The sequence below is a fragment of the Saccopteryx bilineata genome, chromosome X (assembly GCF_036850765.1).
Source record: "Saccopteryx bilineata isolate mSacBil1 chromosome X, mSacBil1_pri_phased_curated, whole genome shotgun sequence".
Classification (NCBI taxonomy): domain Eukaryota; kingdom Metazoa; phylum Chordata; class Mammalia; order Chiroptera; family Emballonuridae; genus Saccopteryx; species Saccopteryx bilineata.
The window spans coordinates 61,235,750-61,257,022 of NC_089502.1; the positions used below are offsets into that span (position 1 = coordinate 61,235,750).

At 41.6% G+C, this 21,273-nt stretch overlaps 1 protein-coding gene across 2 annotated transcripts; it reads left to right on the forward strand.

The window, feature by feature from the left end:
* The first annotated feature begins 6,216 nt into the window (after positions 1-6,216).
* PLP1 (proteolipid protein 1) lies at positions 6,217-20,453 on the forward strand. Of its 2 annotated transcripts, none has more exons than XM_066249615.1 (7): positions 6,217-6,371; positions 14,318-14,504; positions 15,251-15,512; positions 16,560-16,728; positions 17,200-17,273; positions 18,429-18,494; positions 19,555-20,453. In XM_066249615.1, the coding sequence occupies exons 1-7, from the start codon at positions 6,368-6,370 to the stop codon at positions 19,624-19,626; spliced, it is 834 nt and encodes a 277-aa protein (XP_066105712.1). In that variant the 5' UTR covers positions 6,217-6,367; the 3' UTR covers positions 19,627-20,453. The 2 variants fall into 2 exon arrangements, with proteins under 2 accessions (XP_066105712.1, XP_066105713.1); XM_066249616.1 differs by having other exon boundaries at positions 15,251-15,407.
* The last annotated feature ends 820 nt before the right edge of the window (positions 20,454-21,273 follow it).

Below are 21,273 nucleotides of genomic sequence, written 5' to 3' on the forward strand. Positions count from 1 at the left end.
TGTTCTTAATCACTGTACTCCACTGCTCATAGAAAGCCTTGATCATCTGGAAGTCCTACTTAATATCTAGCTAAAATTCTTCATGCTGCAATTCTAATGACTTCCCTCTTGCTTAGTTATCAGCAGAGAGAGAATGGCTGGCTATTCCCAGGAAACCAAAGACTAGCTACTCTTTCCAAACCCAGCTTTAAGTGGGATGGCAATCCACCCCAGCATCCACCAGCCACCCCCATGTCTCCCCTTTTGAAGAAATTTGAAGACAGCTGGGTAGCCCTTGACCCAGAATGGAGAGCCTTACTGGCTCTTTAAGATTGCCACTTAGGCTTATGGCTAAGTGAAGATTTCTTTCTTTTTCTGACTGTTTCTGCTGTGTGGAGGGAACGAAGGCTAAGGGGAGCCGCTGCCCCTCTACCCTTTGAAACCTTTCACAACACTGCTAGATTCAACCTGTGGAGATAATGGCAATATTTTAGAAATGTTGAAAGAATTTCAAGGATAATCCAAGGAACATGTTAAACCATCTTTGAAGAGTCCTCGGGGGAACAGCTTCTTAGACTTTATGGTTCAGGAATAATTGTGCTAATAAAATAAAAGAACCCATTTTCCTTTGAGGGCCAAGATATCTGTAGTTTAGGAAGGAGCAGGCCAAAATGAAGAAATGCAGTCACTCTTCTGTGCTTTGGAGGCTGGAGGAGACAGTAACTCGAAGAAGCCTACCGACAGCCTCAACTCCAGGGCCCAGCACCGCTCATGACCTCCTGGCTATCACAGAGAAGTCCTATAGCAATGAAGCACCTAAGGGAGGAATAGTTAGAGGGAGGGGGCTCCCCATCCTACTACCCTATCTTACTTAGTGACAGGAGGAATCCATGCCTCCTCCTGGGCTTGGCCAGGGTGGGAGAGGATGATTACCTTAGCGAAAAGATGGATCTCCTTAAGGGCATTTGCTCTAAGTCCTGGCACCATGATCTGTGCTTACTGGAGTTCACATCTCTAAGCAAGGAGAACTTCTTCTCCAACCTGGTTGCCGGCACAGTTTCCCAAGGAAGGTACCCTGACTGCATTAGACAATTGTTGCATTAGGAGCTTAGCTTTAGGTTGAAGGGTTCCGCACAGACTACAGTGACTCCTTTTCAGCCAAGCAGCCAGAGATGAAGGAGTTGGCCCGGCTACTCTGAAAAAGACAACACACTTTGACAATGATGGTGATTTAGAGAGGGTAAAATTACATCTCTGAAAAAGCGGTCCTGGGCAATGGCTTTGAAAAGAGGAGGCCTGAGCAGCTACCCAAGCAAGTCCTGTTAGTGGCAGACGTAGCCTGCACTGTTTGTAGGGTCAACAGAAGAGTAGTGAGGAAGGCAGAGGGAGTGACCTCTTGAGCTGGGGACCTTTCTTGCTTTCAAAGGTTCATGAGTTCTCCTACTATGGGGAACAGGCCAAGAGCAATCCCACTTTCCCATCCAGTTGTGCCTTGCAAAGGGGTCTTAGGAGTCCTCTCCTATGGTTGGAGATAGAGCATGTTTTGAAATAGGTCAGTGTTTCAGAGACACAGGCAGAAGAAGGATACAGGTAGTTTGGGTGGTGTGTGTGCTGGGGAGTGTGGACTGGTCAACCTGCCATGGTGAGGACTTCCCTCTCATGATTTACTTGCCACAGTGAAGCAAAGCCCAAGTGCCTGTGGACTGCTGCCTGAAGGATTTTTCAAATGGCATTTTCCCATAGAAAATGTAAGAAATGCATAAAATTACAAATCCACACTTTACTAAAGGGCAGGGAATGAAGTCTCCCTCCCACTCCAAGATACCAGTCCCTTTCCTCAGAAACACCATTCCTACCAGGCTGTATGCAACCTCCCAGAAATATCTCTTGGAAATGTTCTTTTCTCTCTCTCTCTCTCTCTCTCTCTCTCTCTCTCTCTCTCTCTCTCCTGGGCTAGTTTCAATCTTAACTGTCATGACCTCTCCTTTCTGACTTCGAGTTTAGCCATACACAAAATAGAGACGAGGACGTAATATAATAAAACTCTATGAACTCATCAACAAACCTTAAAATTTTTCAATGTTTGACCAATGTTATTTTATCAAACCTTGTTACTAGAATTTTCTGGAGAGGAAAAAATTCTCAGGCATCATGACATTTCACCTACAAATATTTCTCTGTACATGTGTAACTGATAAAAGAACTTTTTAAAAACAATAATCACCATGATAATACCATACTTAGCAATTATAACAAAGTCCTAGTATTATCTGATGCACACTGACTGATTTTGAATCCTATTGATCCTAAAAACTGCATGCAACTTGCCCTGCCTGGATTTCTAACGTGGCCTCCTGCTTAGCTTGAGAAGTGCAGAGAGTTGGAAACTCAGGTCACAGCAGCCTGACGCCTGTCCATCCCATCCCTGGTTCTTCTGGTTCAGGGAAGAGGTTCTCTGTTCAAACATTCTTTTGAAGCAGAACCATCTTCCAAGCAACTCTAGAGGTGGTCCCATCCCTTGCCTGCTGGGTGGCATGGGAAATCTGTCGCTGTACTCCATAAAAATATGGAACATATAACTTTGGTCTTCAGGAGTTAAGTGAGTATTTGACAGCCAAAGATAGTAATAGTATTTCTACTGTGCTCAGAGATTGTATCAAACATGCTACCTCTCTGCATGGCCACTGTGCTAAAGTTAGCTGAGCTTTCATTTTGGTGATGGTGGTTTATGTGGACATCTGATTTCATGATGTTGCTAGTAGCTGTTGGTGCTACCGAGACACTCCTTCCCTGAGTTTATTAATCTAATTGTTTTGCATTCCACTTTGCCCTTCATGCTACCAGAAGCCATGGGCATCTCCCCCTCCCAAATACACATTCATCTCATAATTTGCCTCCATCCACCCTTGCACTACTCCCTGAAAGTTCAGGAGAGGAAGAAGGGCAGCCTCCCCTCCTGCACCCCCGCCCATGCCAACCCAAAGTATGTGACATCTCTGGCCCTTAGCCCTCAGTTCTCTTGGCCAAAAAGACATGGTCAAGCCAGTCAGAATGGGGTTGTGTGTGGAAGTTCTATTGGCAATTACACGGGACATAATATATTGCTTGTTTGCCAAGCAGCCAGCCTTCTATCCCAGGCCTAGAAAATCTGTAAGAAGAAGCCACTTGCTTTTCTAAATTTGTTCTAAGAGGACCTTACCTTGTGGATAACAAGCAAAGCCTCAGCTCCAGAAGCCCAAATGCTAGCAGGTGACCCCTGACTTTCTCTGGTACCATGTGAAACATTCTCTGTTTCCCTTTATGATCTTCTATGTGGACATGGGGAAGTGGACTGTAAAATTGGGCACTTGAGCCCTTATTTACTTTTCTAGGAGAAATTCACTGGAATTCCCTGAGTTTCAGAATTCAGTCTATATAATAAAGCAAAGAGAACCAACCCATTTGCCCTGTGGCCTTCAGTAATTAGATACTGTAGGATCACAGAGCTAAGTATTTCACAGCCATCTGCAAGAAAGCTGCAAAACCAAAGCAAGTAATGATCAAGGGAGTCATAACTCTGAGGTACCATCAGAATTGCAAGAAGCAAACTGTTTACAAGTCTCATACAATCCTGCATTGTTCCCACAGGCACAAAATGCAGGCAGCAAGTTGCATCCAAGAAAGCTGGCAGTGCCCTCTTGAGGAATCCTTGGGCACTGCCAGGTAGCACTTTGCCAAGGGCACCCAACAGAACCATTGGAAGCAGATTCACAGAAATAGGTGGGAGTGGGTGGATAAAAAAAAAAAAAAAAAACCTTGGGGGCCTGGAAAGAAACCCTGTGAAGGATGTGAGAAAGGGTCAATAGAGGGGTGGTTAGTGAGTGCTAAGGCGGAGTGTTAGGACTACAGAGTGACTGCAATGCACCAGATTGTGGGGAGCTAGGAACTTGAAGGCACTGGGGACAATGAGCATGACACAGACACCTGGCCGTCCTCCTTTCCCATCCCTTGACATAAGAACAAGGTGGAGACAAAAAGATATACTCCATCAAGGAATGTAGAGAGAGAAAAAGAAAGAGAGAAACAGATGTAGGAAGAGAAACAGAGATGGAGACAGAAAACCAGAGACACAGAGAGATTGAAACTTGCAGAGAAGATAAAATGCATAGTAAAGCAATAAAAATGGAGAAAAAGAGAAGAGAAATGTGTGTTAGGCAAATGTGATTGAAAATTTGGTATCTCTGAATTTATTGGGAACACATCTTTCCTTCTGAGTAGCCTAGCAGTCAGTCCCTATAACTGTTGCTGAGAATCCAGGGGCAAATTTATGAGAGGGCTCAGATTGGACAACATCCTTTGCATGCAGGGCTATCTCACCCATTCACGCTGTGAAAAACCATCTCTCTCATTCTTAAATCAGAGTCCCCAGAGTTTGGATCAGTTCCTTTTGTCGTCTGGTGAGCTGACGGCAAACATTTGGGGACTTCTTGCTCTTGCTCCCCTCTCTCCTCAGGGCCATTATGACAAGAACCATCAGAAGTTAATTGTTGGCACAAACCTACAACTCAGCTTTTTCAGCAGGCAGAGTCTATGGCTGGAAAGCAGGGCTGATGAGATCAGAGGTCCTGGGACTCTCTATCCTGTCATATAGCCTTAGTGTGGTCTGCTCTGGAAAACTACTTTTATACCGTTCTGCAATAGGGGCAGCATTTACAAGGATCCTTTCTCCTTGGAGCTGGTATAAGAGCAAAGGATCTAGAGTTCTAAGACTCTGCACAAACTTCTGCAGGATGCAGGACCCTGGTAGACCCACAAAGGCATCTTTAGAACACTCATTGCTTTCCTGACAGCAGAGCCCAAGCCAGAAACAAGTTCAAGGTCACATTTCAAAGAGAAAACTGTAAGACACAATCTTGCATCTTTCCCTCCACAAGAAGAGTCTAGACTTTGCTCAGTACCTCCTTCCTCTTCTTTCTGACCCCAAGGCAGATGCCATAGGAAAAATTATGGGGCCCATACCTTCTTTCCCCAGAATCTTCCAACAGGTATATACCAAACTGCTTCCTTACAGGCCATCCATGGGAGGCTGTGGGCTGCAAGTTCAAGAGAGCTATGCCTTTCTGAGGCTCCTGAAAGGGTAAAGAACAATAACAAGGTGCCTAGATAAACACTGGTTAAGATTCACCTCTTTTATAAAACCTTCCTTGGCTAATCTTTCTTGGCACTCAAGTATCCACACAATCTTTAGAAACAACTATTATTGGTAAGGCAGATTTCATATATTAGTCTCATATTTTTGATGGTTGGCCATTTTTTTCTTAGTGTTTCTTTCTCTGAGGCAAGCACTGTATTTCCTTCCTCCTTCTCTCCATCGTCACTGGCATCCGCTGCTTCAACCCAACCCATGTCCTCCCTGCCTCTCACCAGCCTAACCTTAGTTCTCTGATGATACTACATTCTTAGGATGGGATATTGACTACCTGATTCCCAGATCATATTCTTGACTTGTCTCAAAGTGAATTATCTTCCTTGGAAATCACCTACATTCCTTGCTCTGATCTTTTCTTTAGTGTCTTTGGTGAACCTTCACCCCCTTCCTGGGTCTTTGTTATCCTCTTGATAAAATTATACAATGCTAGCCTCACCTTGCTTGGACACAATCTGTTCATGGAATCAACAACTTGTATTTTGTCTTCATTCAGTTGGAGGATTTAGAGGATATTATTTTAAAAGACAAGTTTTTTTTTTCTCTTTTGTGTTTCTGAAGCTGGGTAGGAGAAAGTGCTTATTTGCCAAGGAGTGGATAAGGGGAAAGGTGGACAAGGCCAAGGGACAGCTGTACATGGCGGTTGGGGTTGGGGACAGAGTTGGAAAGGCTCTGTAAGATAACATTAGGTCTTGACCTTGACCCCCTCCTCAGAGCTACCACTTCCATGGATTTTTGACATTTGTGTAGCCACATCCTATACCTACTAGATCCAAGTACAGTTGAAGGCTTCCAGGAACTTTGTTTTTCAATTCCAACCTCAAACCATATTTCCAGATGTCTCTACAGCAAAATGAAATTCTACATAGGCAAGTCTTAGAAAAACAGAAAAAATATTGTCAGTGAAAGGCAGAAAAGAGAAGATGAAGTCCTTAGAGAAGGGAGTATCCCTGAGGAGGTGGGGACAAGGGGAGGAGAAGGGGAGGAGGAGAGGAGGAGGAAAGCGGGCCTGTCCCTTTAAGGGGGTTGGCTGTCAATCAGAAAGCCCTTTTCATTGCTGGAGAAGAGGACAAAGATACTCAGAGAGAAAAAGTAAAGGACCGAAGAAGGAGACTGGAGAGACCAGGATCCTTCCAGCTGAACAAAGTTAGCCGCAAAGCAGACTAGCCAGCCGGCTACAGTTGGAGTCAGAGTCCCAAAGACATGGGTGAGTTTCAAAACTTTAGCACATAAGATTTAAACAGGCACAGGAATGTGAAGAGATTTTCCAACTTTGGGGTTTGGGTTTTCAATGGTTTAAATAAAGTTGTGTTTTGGCACTTGTTTTCTTTTTAATTCCTTAGAACTCAATTAAATTAACTCCTTCTATGCTGTATTGAGATCGATGCTTTATTGCCAAAGAATTCCAACAGCATGTGGAGAATCCTACAGGTCCTTGGTGAGAGTGTCCAGTAAGCTGGTTGTGGTCATGTGTCTTCCTACGCACTCACTTTCTTCTACCTTCTCTTCTCCTCTGGTTCCCAGGCCCTGGTAATGGCCAGGTCAGCTGACATTCCTGGTTCTGCTGGAGGCAACTGATTGTTGGGTACTCCTCAGATGTACTAAATAACTGATTGCTTGATACAAAATCTGGACCCTGTTTGACAACAGTAGAAAATTGAGAAATTAGGCAAGATGGACTCAGGCTTGGACATGGCCAAGGAAGCCAATCTTGAGTTCAGAAAGTGAAGATAAAGTCTTCAATGGTTTTACCGTAACGAATGCATATAAGTAGGTGTGTGTGTGTGTGTGTGTGTGTGTGTGTGTACATGTATGGGTGGCCATATCTAGCAAATACCAGACTTAGCCTTCCTGAAGGCATAGCCCAAACTCTAAATCCCTGTTATGACAAAGATGCTGCTGGAACCAGAGGTCTCTTGTTGACTTGTTTGAGTACTGAGGGCTTCTCCAGGTTCCATGAACAAAGAGAGAAATATGAGGTATGGTCTTTGGTAGTGTCTACTCAGAGCAAGGTGTGTAGAGTACAAAGGTCTTTGTCTATACAGGATGCCACAGAGACATGTAGACATTGCTCACATGTGGCAAAACAAGAGTAACAGCTTGAATGCATGTTAAATAAAATGAGAATCAATTGTTCTGTGTATTCACCATCAAATGTAGTACCTAGAAGACTCCAGTAGCATCCAGGAAAATAGGTTTTCAACTCTATTAAGCTGGTGTCAGCCCTTAGGTTGTTTTATCCTGAAACATTGAGAGAGCTCTTTTCAGCATGTATTCAGGTAGGATAATTAATAGGGCAGAGCACTGAATTAGAAGTCAATACAATCAAGTTTAAATCCCAGATCTGCCATATATGAACTTTGTAACCTTGGGGAGGTCATTGTGAATTATCACTTCTTCATCTGGAAGATGGAGATCATAATAACTGTTTTGTCTACTTTCAAGGTTGTGAAAATTAAATAATAATGGTGTGAAAGTCCTTTGAAAATGGCCAAGCTCTATAACCAATAAATCATGATAATACCAATTATTATACAATTACTCATGTATAAGCTGACTCTTATTTTTTCCAAAGTGATTGGATTTTCTCTGTCTGTACTTTGTGTACTTGCGAAAGAATCATTTGACTAATTGAGTGTGGCCAGGTGAGAGGTGAATGTTGGAGAAACTCAATTCCTGACCAAGGTTTCATTAGAAAACATACCTGATGTCAGAGCAGCTATTTGGGTAGGTTGTGATTTAAAAATGGAGAGGGAGTAAAGAAGAATGCTGAATATTGCTTCTTCAGGGGATGAAAGTGTGTGGCTGTTTAACAATTGAAGTGGACAAATTATATCATGGAATCTGTTGTTGGAAGAAACTTTAGAGGCTGTGTGAACCAAATCTAATACGTTAGTCTCTGTTACAATAGCTAATTAAATGTTCCTATAGCTTGTTCTTAGTCACCTCCAGGAACAGGGAGCTCATTACTTCAACCATATAGAATCCTGTAGGATTTGAAGTAAAGAGAAACACTGAATTCATAGTGTCTGCACAAAATATTTATGAGAAAAATGATAGTTCTTTAAACCTTGTCCTGACTTGGGAGGACAATGTTCCGAATGAGTCTTTGGTATAACAATGGAACCGGAAAAAAGCCAAAAAGCAGTAGCTGATTATTTTCTGCTCAGTAACACAATGTCATTACGAAACAGCAAAATGTTGGCTCCTGTAAGCCTGGTGTCTGAGAACAGTGGCTGTTACCCTAGTAACCAGAATGTGATGTTTCCCTCCAAAGGTGGCTGTTTGCCAAGCAGTATAGTTTTGGCTGGCTAAGAGTAAGTGAACCCAAGTGAAAAGTGTGGAGGCAGAAAAGGGGTCCAGTTTTACAAAATGCCTGAGGACTAACTGAATCCCACCCTGATTGCCAAGATTGCTGCAAGAATGCCAGGAGCTAAAAAGAAACCGTATCCAAATCAGCACATTCACTTAATCTTCTTAGAGACAGTTACTGAAATGATCATGTACTATATATTCTGCACCCCACTCTTCACCCTGGACTTGTAGAGTTAGAGAAGCTCTTGGAGAGCCAGCAAGTAAAAATCTGCTCTGCTTCAAGAGGCTTTCATTCTGGCTCTGCTAAGAAAGCCAGTTTACTCAATAGTCTGACAACTGGAACTACTTTCTCAAAGCTATCTAAGTAGTAACAAAGCTCAAGAAACCCCTGGGAGATGGGTGGGAGGGAAAATAATAGTCTTCAAACACATCAAGGCTGAACCCCAGCCAGTGGCATCTTTTTTATTTTTTTTCTTGCTGCTTTTCTTGTGTGTTATCCTGAAGCCCTGAAAACCATCATCAGGGTATAGTTCCTAGTCTTTAAAGAAAGCAACAGTAGAAATGCCCTCCTTGCCCACAGAAATTCAAGTTCAGGGAAGATCTAGTCAGGGTAAGGTGATCAGGAAGGGTCACATCAGCCATGACTGGCAAACAGAGAGGTCTTTCCTTCCTTTCCCATTCTCAGGGCCTACCCAGTGTCAAACTTACACTGAAAACTCAGTGAGTACTGATGGATTAATTCTTCCCTGGCTACTTTTAAATGGTCCTAAAGGTGATCTCTCAGCTCTGTGCTGGCCTTTGAGCTCTATGCCAGGCAAGATTCTGAAAAAGAATTAGTGATAACCCAAGGAAGACAACGAAGTTCCTCAGAACAGCTGTACAGTTCAACCAAAAAGAGAGGAGAAATTGGTAGGAGACTGACTTAAGGGATAAGGTATGGAAGCTGTTGTCTCTTAGCTTAATGTAAGTTGCTTGTTTTTCACCTTCCCATATGAGGGCAAGGTGGACAGTGTATCATGGATAGAGTGTAACAATCAAGTTTTTACCCCAGCTTCCTAATGTTTGGGAATAAATTCTCTCTCTCTCTCTCTCTCTCTCTCTCTCTCTCTCTCTCTCTCTCTCTCTCTCTGTGTGTGTATTGGAGAGGAACAGAGAGTATAGGAAACAAGCTGGTCCAGCTGCTGTTGCCATGGTAATAGTAATACCTGTTCAAATAAGAGGCTGAGATTCTTTTTTGATTTAACTCTGTCCACATGATTTGTCTATTCAGTGGGCTTGGATTTCTATGCCTCAGTGGCTGCAGGGCCCCTTTCCAGCCTTTGAATGTGGTATAAGGGCTGATTTCATGTAGGAAAGATAAGATTATAAACAGGGCTTTGTCTGATGAGGGTAAAGACAGAAGCAAAAGTCTTTGTCGCTGGTACCTCCTGATGGTTGTTGTTTTACTCCTAGAACCCACCCACTGATCCTCCTCCATCTCCAGTACCAGTCACGGCTGTTCTAGCATCTTGGCCCTGTCAACTGCTTATGGGCCCTGATCAAGGAAGCCTCTGTTCATGGGGTGAGGTTAAGGGGTGGGTTCTGAGAGGAGGGTAAGACTGTAGTGCAGATTAGAGACTGAGAAAGATAGGGCCAGTTTTTTACTCAATGAGCCTGCCTGTTGTTTAGCTCTATTGTATAGGATTCTATCTCTCCCTTTGTCAGTTGGATTGAAAGGACAGGGTGGGAATTGTACAAGGCACAATTGGTCTCTTTCTACCATCCTTTTCGATGAAGCCCTTCCTCTCCTCCCTTTGATAAGTTCCCAGATTCACACTGAATTTCCATCATAGAACTGGTCCTTGAGGCGTGCCCAGGCATGAGAAAGGAAGGAGGGTTTGGGAGCTCTTGGTGCTTGCTTAAAGAGACAGCATCAGAATCAACACAATCTCTTGGATGGACATGGTTCTGGATAAGAGTTACAACAGTCCTGTCAATCTTTGTCAGACTCCTGTGAAGACCATTGGTGAGAAGGGCTTGAAGTTCAACCACAGATTGATTAGACTAGTTTTGGGAGTTTGTAGCTAAATCTAGCCAACACTGAATATTTTCCCCCTTGCTTACATTTTGTCTGCAGGACTTTGTTATATACATTTTAACACAAGGTGATAGATAGTTTTGATTTTTAATTACCATACATAAGTTTGTTTTTCCCAGCAAGACTGAAAGGTCTTTGAAGAAAGGGACTGGGCATTATAATTTCCTTTTCTTTCTCATAGGATCTAGGTTACTGCTAATGTGCTTAATAACTGTACTGAATCCATATAAACAAAAATGAAAAGAAAACATTGGGAAGGGTGATTATTTTTCTCATGACCTTTCATCAAAGTTAATAAGTTTAATCCAACTGAGTTGCATTGGGTAATATTATTACTATATATTATAGTATTTTTTTTTAATGTCAGCCTTACTATGTTGCAGGCAGTACTTAGCCTGGAAAATGTGAAACTGCCTCTTGAGAGAGACAAAGAACTCTCCAGAATCCCTCACAGCCTTCCTGAATCACACCAGTACCCTTCTAACCATGAAGGATTCTGAAATGGCGAACCTGTGGCTTTAAGCTCTTGTTCCCAAATTCCCATAGACATTTTTGGGGAGCTGTGAAAAATGAAAGTGAACCCAGTGGAACTTTCTAAGAATGTTTTGCTTGTCAGCTACTTTGATGAAAATGCAATTTCTTGCATGTTCTGTGTTTTTCCCAAGTGTAACACAAAATTTGATTTTTTACTTGGACAGATCGACAGAGTCTTCACTTCTGATGAACATAAATGCCCCTAGAACAAACATTTTATTTCAATTGTGAAGAGATGGACCTCTGATGTTTATGCTGATATTGTTGAACTGTTTATAGTTCAGCAGTGATAGATTTATCTGGAGCTATTTATTTCTGACTTCATGTTAGAGATTCATTAAAGCCTATACCCTCCCTCCCCCCTGCTTTGAGTGGCAGTAGACCAGAAAAGGACTTGCTAAGTTATTTGAGCTCTAAGAAAATGGAGTAAAAATGGATGTAGAAAGGAAGAATAGCAATTGGTGACTCAGAGTTGCTCCCAAGGTTTAGCCCTTTATCACATAGTAAGAACCATACAGATTACACTCCCTGGTTATGTGTATGATGATCAAGGGATTAGATACACTAAAGAGGATTTTCCTTCATCTTTACAACCCTCGAGGGGCATCAGCTGAAACTTAAGAGTGGAATTCTCTGGCTGACAAGAGTTCAAATTCCTCCATTCCTGATCACACCTGAACCACCATTTAGCCTTTCCTAGGAAGAAAAAGCTAGGGTGAGTGAGTGGGCACAGGATAGTCACTTGCCAGGGTGGATGGTTCTCCTTACTCTAAACAAACAGTTTGGTCATTGTTCCCTCAGTCTGACCCCCTCCCTATCCCCAGGCCTGTGGGCCCCTGCAGAATATCAATGAGGCTCCTGAGATCTCTGGGAAAAACAAGGCTTCTTTGTCTAGGAAAGCTATGGAGGGCTCTGTCCAAGCCCTGACCCTCTGGTAGGGAGAGAGGGAACAGTGGGGTCACTGGCCTTTCCCTCTCCCACCCCCAAACTTCAGAGACCTTCTTTACTACAAGAGCCTAAGAGTTTGGGGGTGGGGAAGAGTTGGACAAGCAGAGAAGGAAAATAGCATCACTGTTTATTTCCAAGCTCCTTTTCTTGACTTACAGGATGCATCCAGTATCTTAAACTGTTGTGAAACAGGAAGATCAATTTCTGGAGTGTTTCCTGAGAATAATGATCAATTTCAAATGCTATGTTTTTCTCTCTGGTATATACATGCATGTGTTTACACCCATGAACACACACACACACACACACATGCACACAAACGCGCACACACACACCACATGGGCCAGCTCTAATGAGACACCATTACCAAGCACTATTGCCAAGTTCGTGCTGAGTAAACTCTGCCTTCACTTATGGCAGCACAGCCACAAATTGCTTCCAATAGAGGCCATGTTTTCTGAAAGCAGTGCTTCAATTCTTGGAAAAGAAAAGAAATTTTGTTTAGCTACAAATGTAAACTACTTACTTTGCTTGGCTTAGACTTCCAAGCCTAATCTCTGTTGTGATATATAAGAATCATTGAGGAAGAAGTTCTTTGAGGACCAAGGAAAGGTTGTCATTTTAAGGTATGGTGGGTATAGAACTCATTCATTCTGTGGCTCTGGGAAAGAGACAAATGCCTCTATCTCAACTTTCCCATGATAGAAATGATTTTGTCTTTCAGAATCTGCTCACATTGATGAAATTGAGCCATGCAAATCACCAGATGGTCAAGCACTCAGGACTAAAAAGAAACAATACTACTATTAAAAGAGTTAGGCAAAGGACTCCCCCAGTCCCTGGTACCCTGGGATAGACAAGTGAGCTTTGTATAAAAATCCAAAACTAAAAATAATATATACAATATATTTTCTTTTTATAGGAAGTCTCAACATGATCTTCAAAAATATCAGTTTTTCAGCACACTTGCTGATTATTTGTGTGTATATAGATAATTCATACATACCTATAGTAATGTACAAAGATACAGAACAATTCATATATCGTATCTATATATTATATATGAATAGATATTTAAAATCAATGTGTATATTTGTATATGTGTATATATATAAAATTTATATATATAATTATATAAAGAAATATATAAAAGATGGTCAGAGGGAGCCATCCTTTCTCTATCTACTTGAAATCTGTTGAGTTTTATTCCACGTGCACCTTAGAGTGTGTAGTCCTAGTACTTGGGGCACAACTGCTCTCAGAGCCTGTGACTTCTTGTGCATCTTTCTTGTTTCCCAGCAGGTCTGCGGATCTCAGAGACTGTTAGCACTTTAAGACACCTGTGCTCCCAGGCTGTGGTGTGTTTTTGTCACTCCAGAAAGACGTTTCATGCTTTGCTGACTTATACAAAGTCTCTGTAGCTGTTTTGACAGAAGTGTAGTGTTAGACTGAGGTTGGGGACAAATCAGCCATTGAAAATACTAAACATCATTAGGCATTTTTATTACTGGGAATAATAATAGTAATCCTCCTATTACCATCTCATATCATCTGTCATTTCCTTTTATTCCTTTAAACTGCTCTCTACATATCTAGACTAAGAATAATCAAACATTACATGCAGCACATTCACACAATATTCAGGAATATTCAAGAGCATGCAATTTCCAAGCTCCCCAAAGTGGAATGCTCTTCAAGGCCCAAATCTTGTCTGATACGACTGATATATCTGCACTGCATTTGTTTCTTCTTGGAACTCTAAGTACATTAACCATTTGTGACCACTTCTTTGTGTGGAATTGTTAGTTGAAAATATTAGATATACCTAACTTATTCTTCCTCAGTAAACAAGATTCTCATGTGGCTGAATCTTTTATGTCTTCACATCTCATGTAACACTTAACACAATATTAAGCACATACTAAGTACTGCATAAGAGTCGATGAATGACTAAAGCAAATAAATCAGAATGATAAGACAGGAGAAAATGATTGCGTAATCTCTCTGGCTTGCTACTTGAATTATTTGTTGTTTAAAAAACGCTATAAATTTTGGGAATTAAAGGTAAGGATTTATTTTCAAGAATGGAAAAAATATCTAGTTTGGGAGTCTATCTCACATTTCAAAAGCCTAAAGCTTTAGACTTTCCTACGTTGGACTCTGGGGTGACACTTCATCCATTCATACGAGCCTGGAGCCTGATTGGACTGGCCAAGAGGTATGAGTAGCATGACTTTTCCGTTGTACACCCCTGATTGTTTCCCTTCCTTCTTCCCCAGGTTTGTTAGAGTGCTGTGCAAGATGTCTTGTAGGGGCCCCCTTTGCCTCCTTGGTGGCCACTGGATTGTGTTTCTTTGGAGTGGCACTGTTCTGTGGTTGTGGACATGAAGCCCTCACTGGTACAGAAAAACTAATTGAGACTTATTTCTCCAAAAACTACCAGGACTATGAGTATCTCATCAATGTGTAAGTCCTTGTCATCCCACACAAACCCCTCTCTTTTCCTTCTTTCCATCTTGGAGATACGGAACTCATAAATCCCTTAATGACAAGTAAGGGATTGGTATAGCACCATAAAAGATTCCTGAGTCTTTGCTTTGAGCAGATTCCACCTATGCCACATCTGAACCCCTAAATAAGGGGAAAGTACAAAGCCTGCCTCCCAACCCACTTCCCCAACCCTTGTTTTCTCCCATGCGTTCTAACTTTTGTTCAGTTGGGTTAACATTCACTGAGTTGGAGCCTCTGAAGTAGTAGGTATAGAGAACTCAGGGGAGGCATAATGATTGAATAGAGTAGGGCCACTGCTCTTGGTTTGAACTGCCACTCAAGTCTGCTCAAGCTCTGTACTAACTTCTCCTATATTTAGAGCTAGTTAGACTACTGTTCTTTTATCCTTCTTCTTGTCCAGCTCCTCACTCCTCTCTCTTCTGACGGAGCATCTCTGAGGTCAGGCAGAAGAGAATATGGTTGTTCAGGTCAAAGGGTAGGCAAAGTTTGGGTGGAGCAGAATGTGCTTCTGGCCACATACTCCCTGTCTTCTTTTACTTCAATTCAGATAAGATGGAAGCACAGAGGTGGAGCCTAGCGATCCTGCTAAACATTCCCTAGCTTTGTTCAGATGCCCACTCAAGTGTTCACCTCACTTATGCAAGAAGGGAACTGGTTCCTCAATTAATAAGCTTCTGTGGTCTCATTTGTCTGTAATGCAGGATCCATGCCTTCCAGTATGTCATCTATGGAACTGCCTCTTTCTTCTTCCTTTATGGGGCCCTCCTGCTGGCTGAGGGCTTCTACACCACCGGTGCAGTCAGGCAGATCTTTGGCGACTACAAGACCACCATCTGCGGCAAGGGCCTGAGCGCAACGGTAACAGGGGGCCAGAAGGGGAGGGGTTCCAGAGGCCAACATCAAGCTCATTCTTTGGAGCGGGTGTGTCATTGTTTGGGAAAATGGCTAGGACATCCCGACAAGGTGATCATCCTCAGGATTTTGTGGCAATAACAAGGGGTGGGGGACAATTGGGCGTGAGTCTGTGGCCTCACCCTCACCTAAGGCTGGGTCCTTTCCAGGTGCCTGGCCTTTTAGTGAGGAAGTGATGGCTACAGCCGAACGAGGTCAGGAAGAACGTGGTGCCCAGCCGGCTTAGCCTTATCTTTGAAAAGTTTCCTAGAAATTTTCATCTCAAAATGAAAAGCATGAGTTTTGTGGGATGCTTTGTACAGACTTTTTCTAAGCCATCTGTTGGTATCCCTTTACTCCCTTCCTGGGAGGGACCACAACAAGAATATATCTGACTGCCCAAGAGTCTAAAATGCTACCTATGGGACTGAGACATAGGTAGTTTATCTGAGAAAGAGGGTGGATCATCATGGCAATTAAATAATTGAGTCCAAGGCTGAATCCACAATATTCTGGGATCCTACACTTTGGAGGTCCCAGAGGGAACTAAGGTAAATCTGGATGTTTAATACTTCATATTTGATTGAGGGTTATCCATGCTTATGCTGAGGCACATATTGGTTTTCAGTATTTAGAGTTAAAGGTCCTTTGATGGCTGTCTGTTGTGGCCAACATTTGGCTTAGAAAAGTTTTTTTTATAATCTAAAATTTAAATTATTGGCTTTGTTCAATGACTAGAGATCAAAAGTCCCATGACAGGAAACATTGTCTAAGCTCAGCCTAAGGCACGAAATGGCACGACTTTCTTTCAAGATCAATTTTGATTTCTTCACACCTTATCTGCCCAACAATTCTCCTGAAGCCTCTCTAACCCAGGGATCCTTCTCACTCCAACCCCAACCCATTCCTGCCACCCTCCGTTACACTCAGGGCCAGTTCTCTAGTAGATACTGCCAATGACATTTGGCAGAAATGCCCTGCTTACTAATTTCATTTGGTGGAGAGCCCTGGAATCTGGTTCCATTTCTGGCACATGCCACTCCAGGATCTCCCAGTTGTGTTTCAATGTGTACAAGCTAGTAATGTTCATTTCTAACCCCTCCATGTCAATTGTTTTAGTTTGTGGGCATCACCTATGCCCTGACCATTGTGTGGCTTTTGGTGTTTGCCTGTTCTGCTGTGCCTGTATACATTTACTTCAACACCTGGACCACTTGCCAGTCCATTGCCTTCCCCAGCAAGACCTCTGCCAGTATAGGCAGCCTCTGTGCTGATGCCAGAATGTATGGTGAGTTAGTGCATGGGTGTCTTGAATCTTCAACCCTCTTATGGAAGCACTATAAATTTGGTTGTTACTTAGGGTAAGGAGGGTGGTAATTTGCGGGGGAAAATAAAAGGGATGCGTGGATCATAGTTTGTTAATTCTGCTCCACTTAAAATGGAGAGACTTCTTCTTTTGAAAGGAAACTTCTTGGAAGTGGGGGGAGATTTCTTGGCTGTACACACTGCTCTACTTTATTTGACTGCTGTTTTCAACCCAGAAGCAGTACATTTCAATAACAAACACGAGATTTCACAAGTGCTCAATACCACCTTCTATTTTTTGGTAAATCTTTAGAAAAGAGGGTTCTGATTGTTAATAGGATCTAAATCTTCAGCCAGGATGATTAAATATGGAAGAAGGGCTCTGAAGAAAAGTCTCCATGTAATCCCTTCACTCTGTGAAGCTCATTTTGGTTGACTTGTGTGTCTTACTTAGGTGTTCTTCCATGGAATGCTTTCCCTGGCAAGGTGTGTGGCTCTAACCTTCTGTCCATCTGCAAAACAGCTGAGGTGAGTAGGCCTTCTGGGTTACCTTAAAGTGGAATGGCTAGTAAAAAACAAATTTGTACTCATGGCCTTTAATTTTAAGGATCGCAGTTTATCTTTGCTGGATTTTGAGTTAACAGATTGTCTTCCATAAAATATTGTGTTAGTATGCCTGAGCCAGTGACCATACCATATTCCCCTATGATTAAGACGCTCCCATGTATAATACGCACCTTAATTTTGGGGGCTGAAATTTGAAGAAGAAAAAAAGTATTACATAACGTTATTGAACTCAAGTGTTATTCATTATAAAATTCATACAACTCCTCATTACTGTCAAAATTCCCATCCATTAGCTTGTCCTCATTTGTGTCTGATGGCGAATCAACTGTCTTCAACAATGAGCATAAAAACAAGCATGAAAAAGTGGGAAATGCAAGTAAAAAAATCTACAACCACTGTATAAGATGCATCCAGTTTTTAGACCCTACATATTTTGAATAAAGGTGCACCTTATACATGGGGAAATATGGTAGATGGTAAAATATCTGTTACCTAGAACTGCATTGAAAACCTTCCATTCCAAGACTTCCTGCCATAAAAGAGAAATTTGTAGCTTTAGGTATAGAGCTTAATGATAAAATCTCCCAAATTAAAGTGTTCTTTTATTTAAAAACCTTATGAAGAAAATGGGTAATGCATAGAGATATTTATAGGTTTTACAACATATTTTCTGTTTGGAACTTCTCAATCTCTAAGGAGAAGTAAAAACTGTACATTTGAGAAAAGAAAACACTGTATTAAGAATAGATATTATACACAAATAAAGGAGAGAAATAAAAGTAATTCTGAGGAAGAAGGGAGGGAATAATTTACTTGAAAACAAAATGTTGATTTTAAATTTTGGGATCCAGGGCACAATTTTAATGCAAGAGTCGATTAAAATATTTTGAGTATTTCATGAGTATTCTGTGTTCTCGGTGCTATGGGGTTAGGTATTTTGATGTACACTGAAGAATGGAAGGGAAGACCTCCACTCAGGGAAGTGACAATTAAGAGATGCAGAATTAACACACAGAAAGATATAAACACATATTCAGGAAGCTGCATTCATGATCTACAGCAGAACATATTTTTGCTGTTGTAAGAAACAGTTCTTCTTTTTATATTTTCTCACAGTTCCAAATGACCTTCCATCTGTTTATTGCTGCATTTGTGGGGGCTGCAGCCACACTGGTTTCACTGGTGAGTATCTTTAAATGATCTTGGCAAATAAATGGTCCTGAGGTAGCTGGGGTCCAGCTATGCTGGAAGTAAAAAAGATAGACTCTTTCTTACCTTAAAATGTGGAGAGAAGCTACTGGAAAGCGACAGCGAAGTTTAGAAACTGCATACTTTGGGTTAGCAAGGCATAAAATCTTCAGAAATTAGACAGGAAGAAGAAAATTGACGTGAAGGAAAAGAGGTAAGAGATTCATAGTCAAGAATGATAATATTTAGCATTTACAGAGCATGCAGTATTGCCAAATGCTTTGTAGTCATGCATTGCAGTTAATTCCCAACACATTCTGGTCAGATCAGTGTCAGAAACAATTGAAACATTACTAAACATACTGTTCCAAAGTCTAGAATATTATATACTGTAACTCTGACTCCATCTTGGACACTTTCCAAGGGTTTTAGTTATTCTTCTAAAAATAAAAGAAGAGCCTCCTAACAGTATGAAAATTATTATTACTATAATGTAATTCTATGTCTCAAGTCATATTATACAGCACAGTATCAATGTAGCACATTCATTGTTCACATTAAACACCCAGGGCAATGGAGGCTGAAGCACTTAATCTGAAGTCATTGAATAAGTGGTTATGTTCAAGAATAAGTTCATGGAACTCCTGGCCCCTACTGCTGATATTTTTATAAAGTCTGGTTGTTTCTCATTTTGTAAAATAAATTGCTGCAGTAAGCACTGGAGATCCATATGGCATGGTGTGGCTGCAGCAAGCACCCTATGATTCCAGGTCACTCAGACATGTGGGTAGGATGATGGCAGAGCACATGAATTGTTCACTTTCCTAAGGAAAACTCAATGCAAGGCCAAGCACAAGTATGGAATAAATCCTGTCAAATTGGTTCTCTGGGGCCATTGGAAGGAAAGCCTGGGACATGCTGGTTTTTATAAAACACAGGTTTTTCCTTTATTTAGCTATAATTTTACTTTGTATTTTCTTTTTTCCCAAAATGGTTGGAAGGAGAGACCTTCCTTTTCTACTCTCACTCCTATTCTCTTGTCTGTTCCCTACAGCTCACCTTCATGATCGCTGCCACTTACAACTTTGCCGTCCTTAAACTCATGGGCCGAGGCACCAAGTTCTGATTGCCTGTAGAAATTTCCCTTTCTCTAATAGCGAGGCTCTAACCACACAGCCTACATTGATGCATCTCCCATGTTAACTCTTTGCCTTTGCCACTGACTGGCCCTCTTCTTACTTGATGAGTGTAACAAGAAAGGACAGTCTTGTGATTGATGTCTCTCTGTGGACTCTCCCATCTTATGTACCTTTTTAGTCATTTTGCTTCACAACTGGTTCCTGTTAGAAATGGGAAATGCTTAAGATGGTGACCCCCCAACTGTAAATCACAAAGAAATGAAGGCTCTAATTCAACTTTCAAGCATCTCTTGAGGACCAGGGAGTGTTTTCTTCTCAAAGAGCACTTCCACTTATGGAAACAGAATGGAAAGAAAGATGATCAGGCAGATAGAAGGAATGTACCTGGCCCCATTGCCACTATAGGGACAAAATATATTCTCCTTGATGTGCAAAACAGAGAACTCAGTCTTTTCTACCTATTACCACTGAAGACAGAAGAAGAAGAAGAAGAAGAAGAAGAAGAAGAAGAAGAAGAAGAAGAAGAAGAAGAAGAAGAAGAAAAGGAGGAGGAGGAAGAGGAAGAGGAGGAGGAGGAAGAAGAAGGCCAGTAAAACAATAAAAGCATTTGCCCAAATCTACCTATGGCAGCTGGGAAAGGGGGTCAAAGCAAGGATCTTTCACCTATAGAAAGAGAGCACTGACCCCAATGGCGAAGGCCTATTTAAGCCCTAACTTAGCCAAACTTACTTATAGCAAAAAGGAGCATAGTGTCTGTGTAGACAGAGGGAGCACCTAGCCTTACACCTCATTAAAAAAAAAAAAAAAAAAGAAACAGGGTGTTACCAGCATCCTTTCACTCCATTCTCCTTGAGAACAGCTACCATGACAACCCTGTGGTTTCCAAGGAGCTGAGAATAGAGAGAAACTAGCTCAGATGAAAAAAAGACTGGCTTACATAGCAACAGTTGCTAGTGGCTAACGATGTAATCTGAGCCAGCCCTCTGCCAGACACAGGATAGATAACTCTTTGGATAGCATGTCTTTTCTTCTGTTAATTAGTTGTGTACACTGGCCTCTGTCATATCTTCACAATGGTGCTCTTCTCGTGGGGTATATTATCCATTCAGTCATTGTAGGTGATTTGAAGATCTTGATTTGTTTCAGAATTTGATGCATATTTTACATTTTCCAGTTGTTGGGTTTGTACCAGAAAGGTCTGGAGAATGATTCTTTGAATATGATTCTTTAACAAATAAAAATGGACATTAAACATCACAAATGATACGTAAAACTGCCTAGTTCCATGCATCTATTGGGATTTTCTATAAATTATTCTGCTTTTTGCAGAAACAGATTTTATGAATTTGAACCTCAATTTGAATAACCTATTATTTTACTCATTAGTTTATTGTTCTTTCTAGCTGGTGGGGGATGATTTGATTTAACAATGTTACCTTGGTTTGTTAGGAGGCTGATTTTATATACAGGTTATTCTCTCCCGGTATAGATGATATAACTGAGTGCACCAATTGTCAGCTATTCAGTTGGCAAACTTCCACAGAAAAGGAAAGGTGGAAAGATTTTGACATCTGAATAGCTCCCAAATCTCTGTCTTCTCTTTCTTGTTTATTAGCTTTGAGTTAAAGCATAAA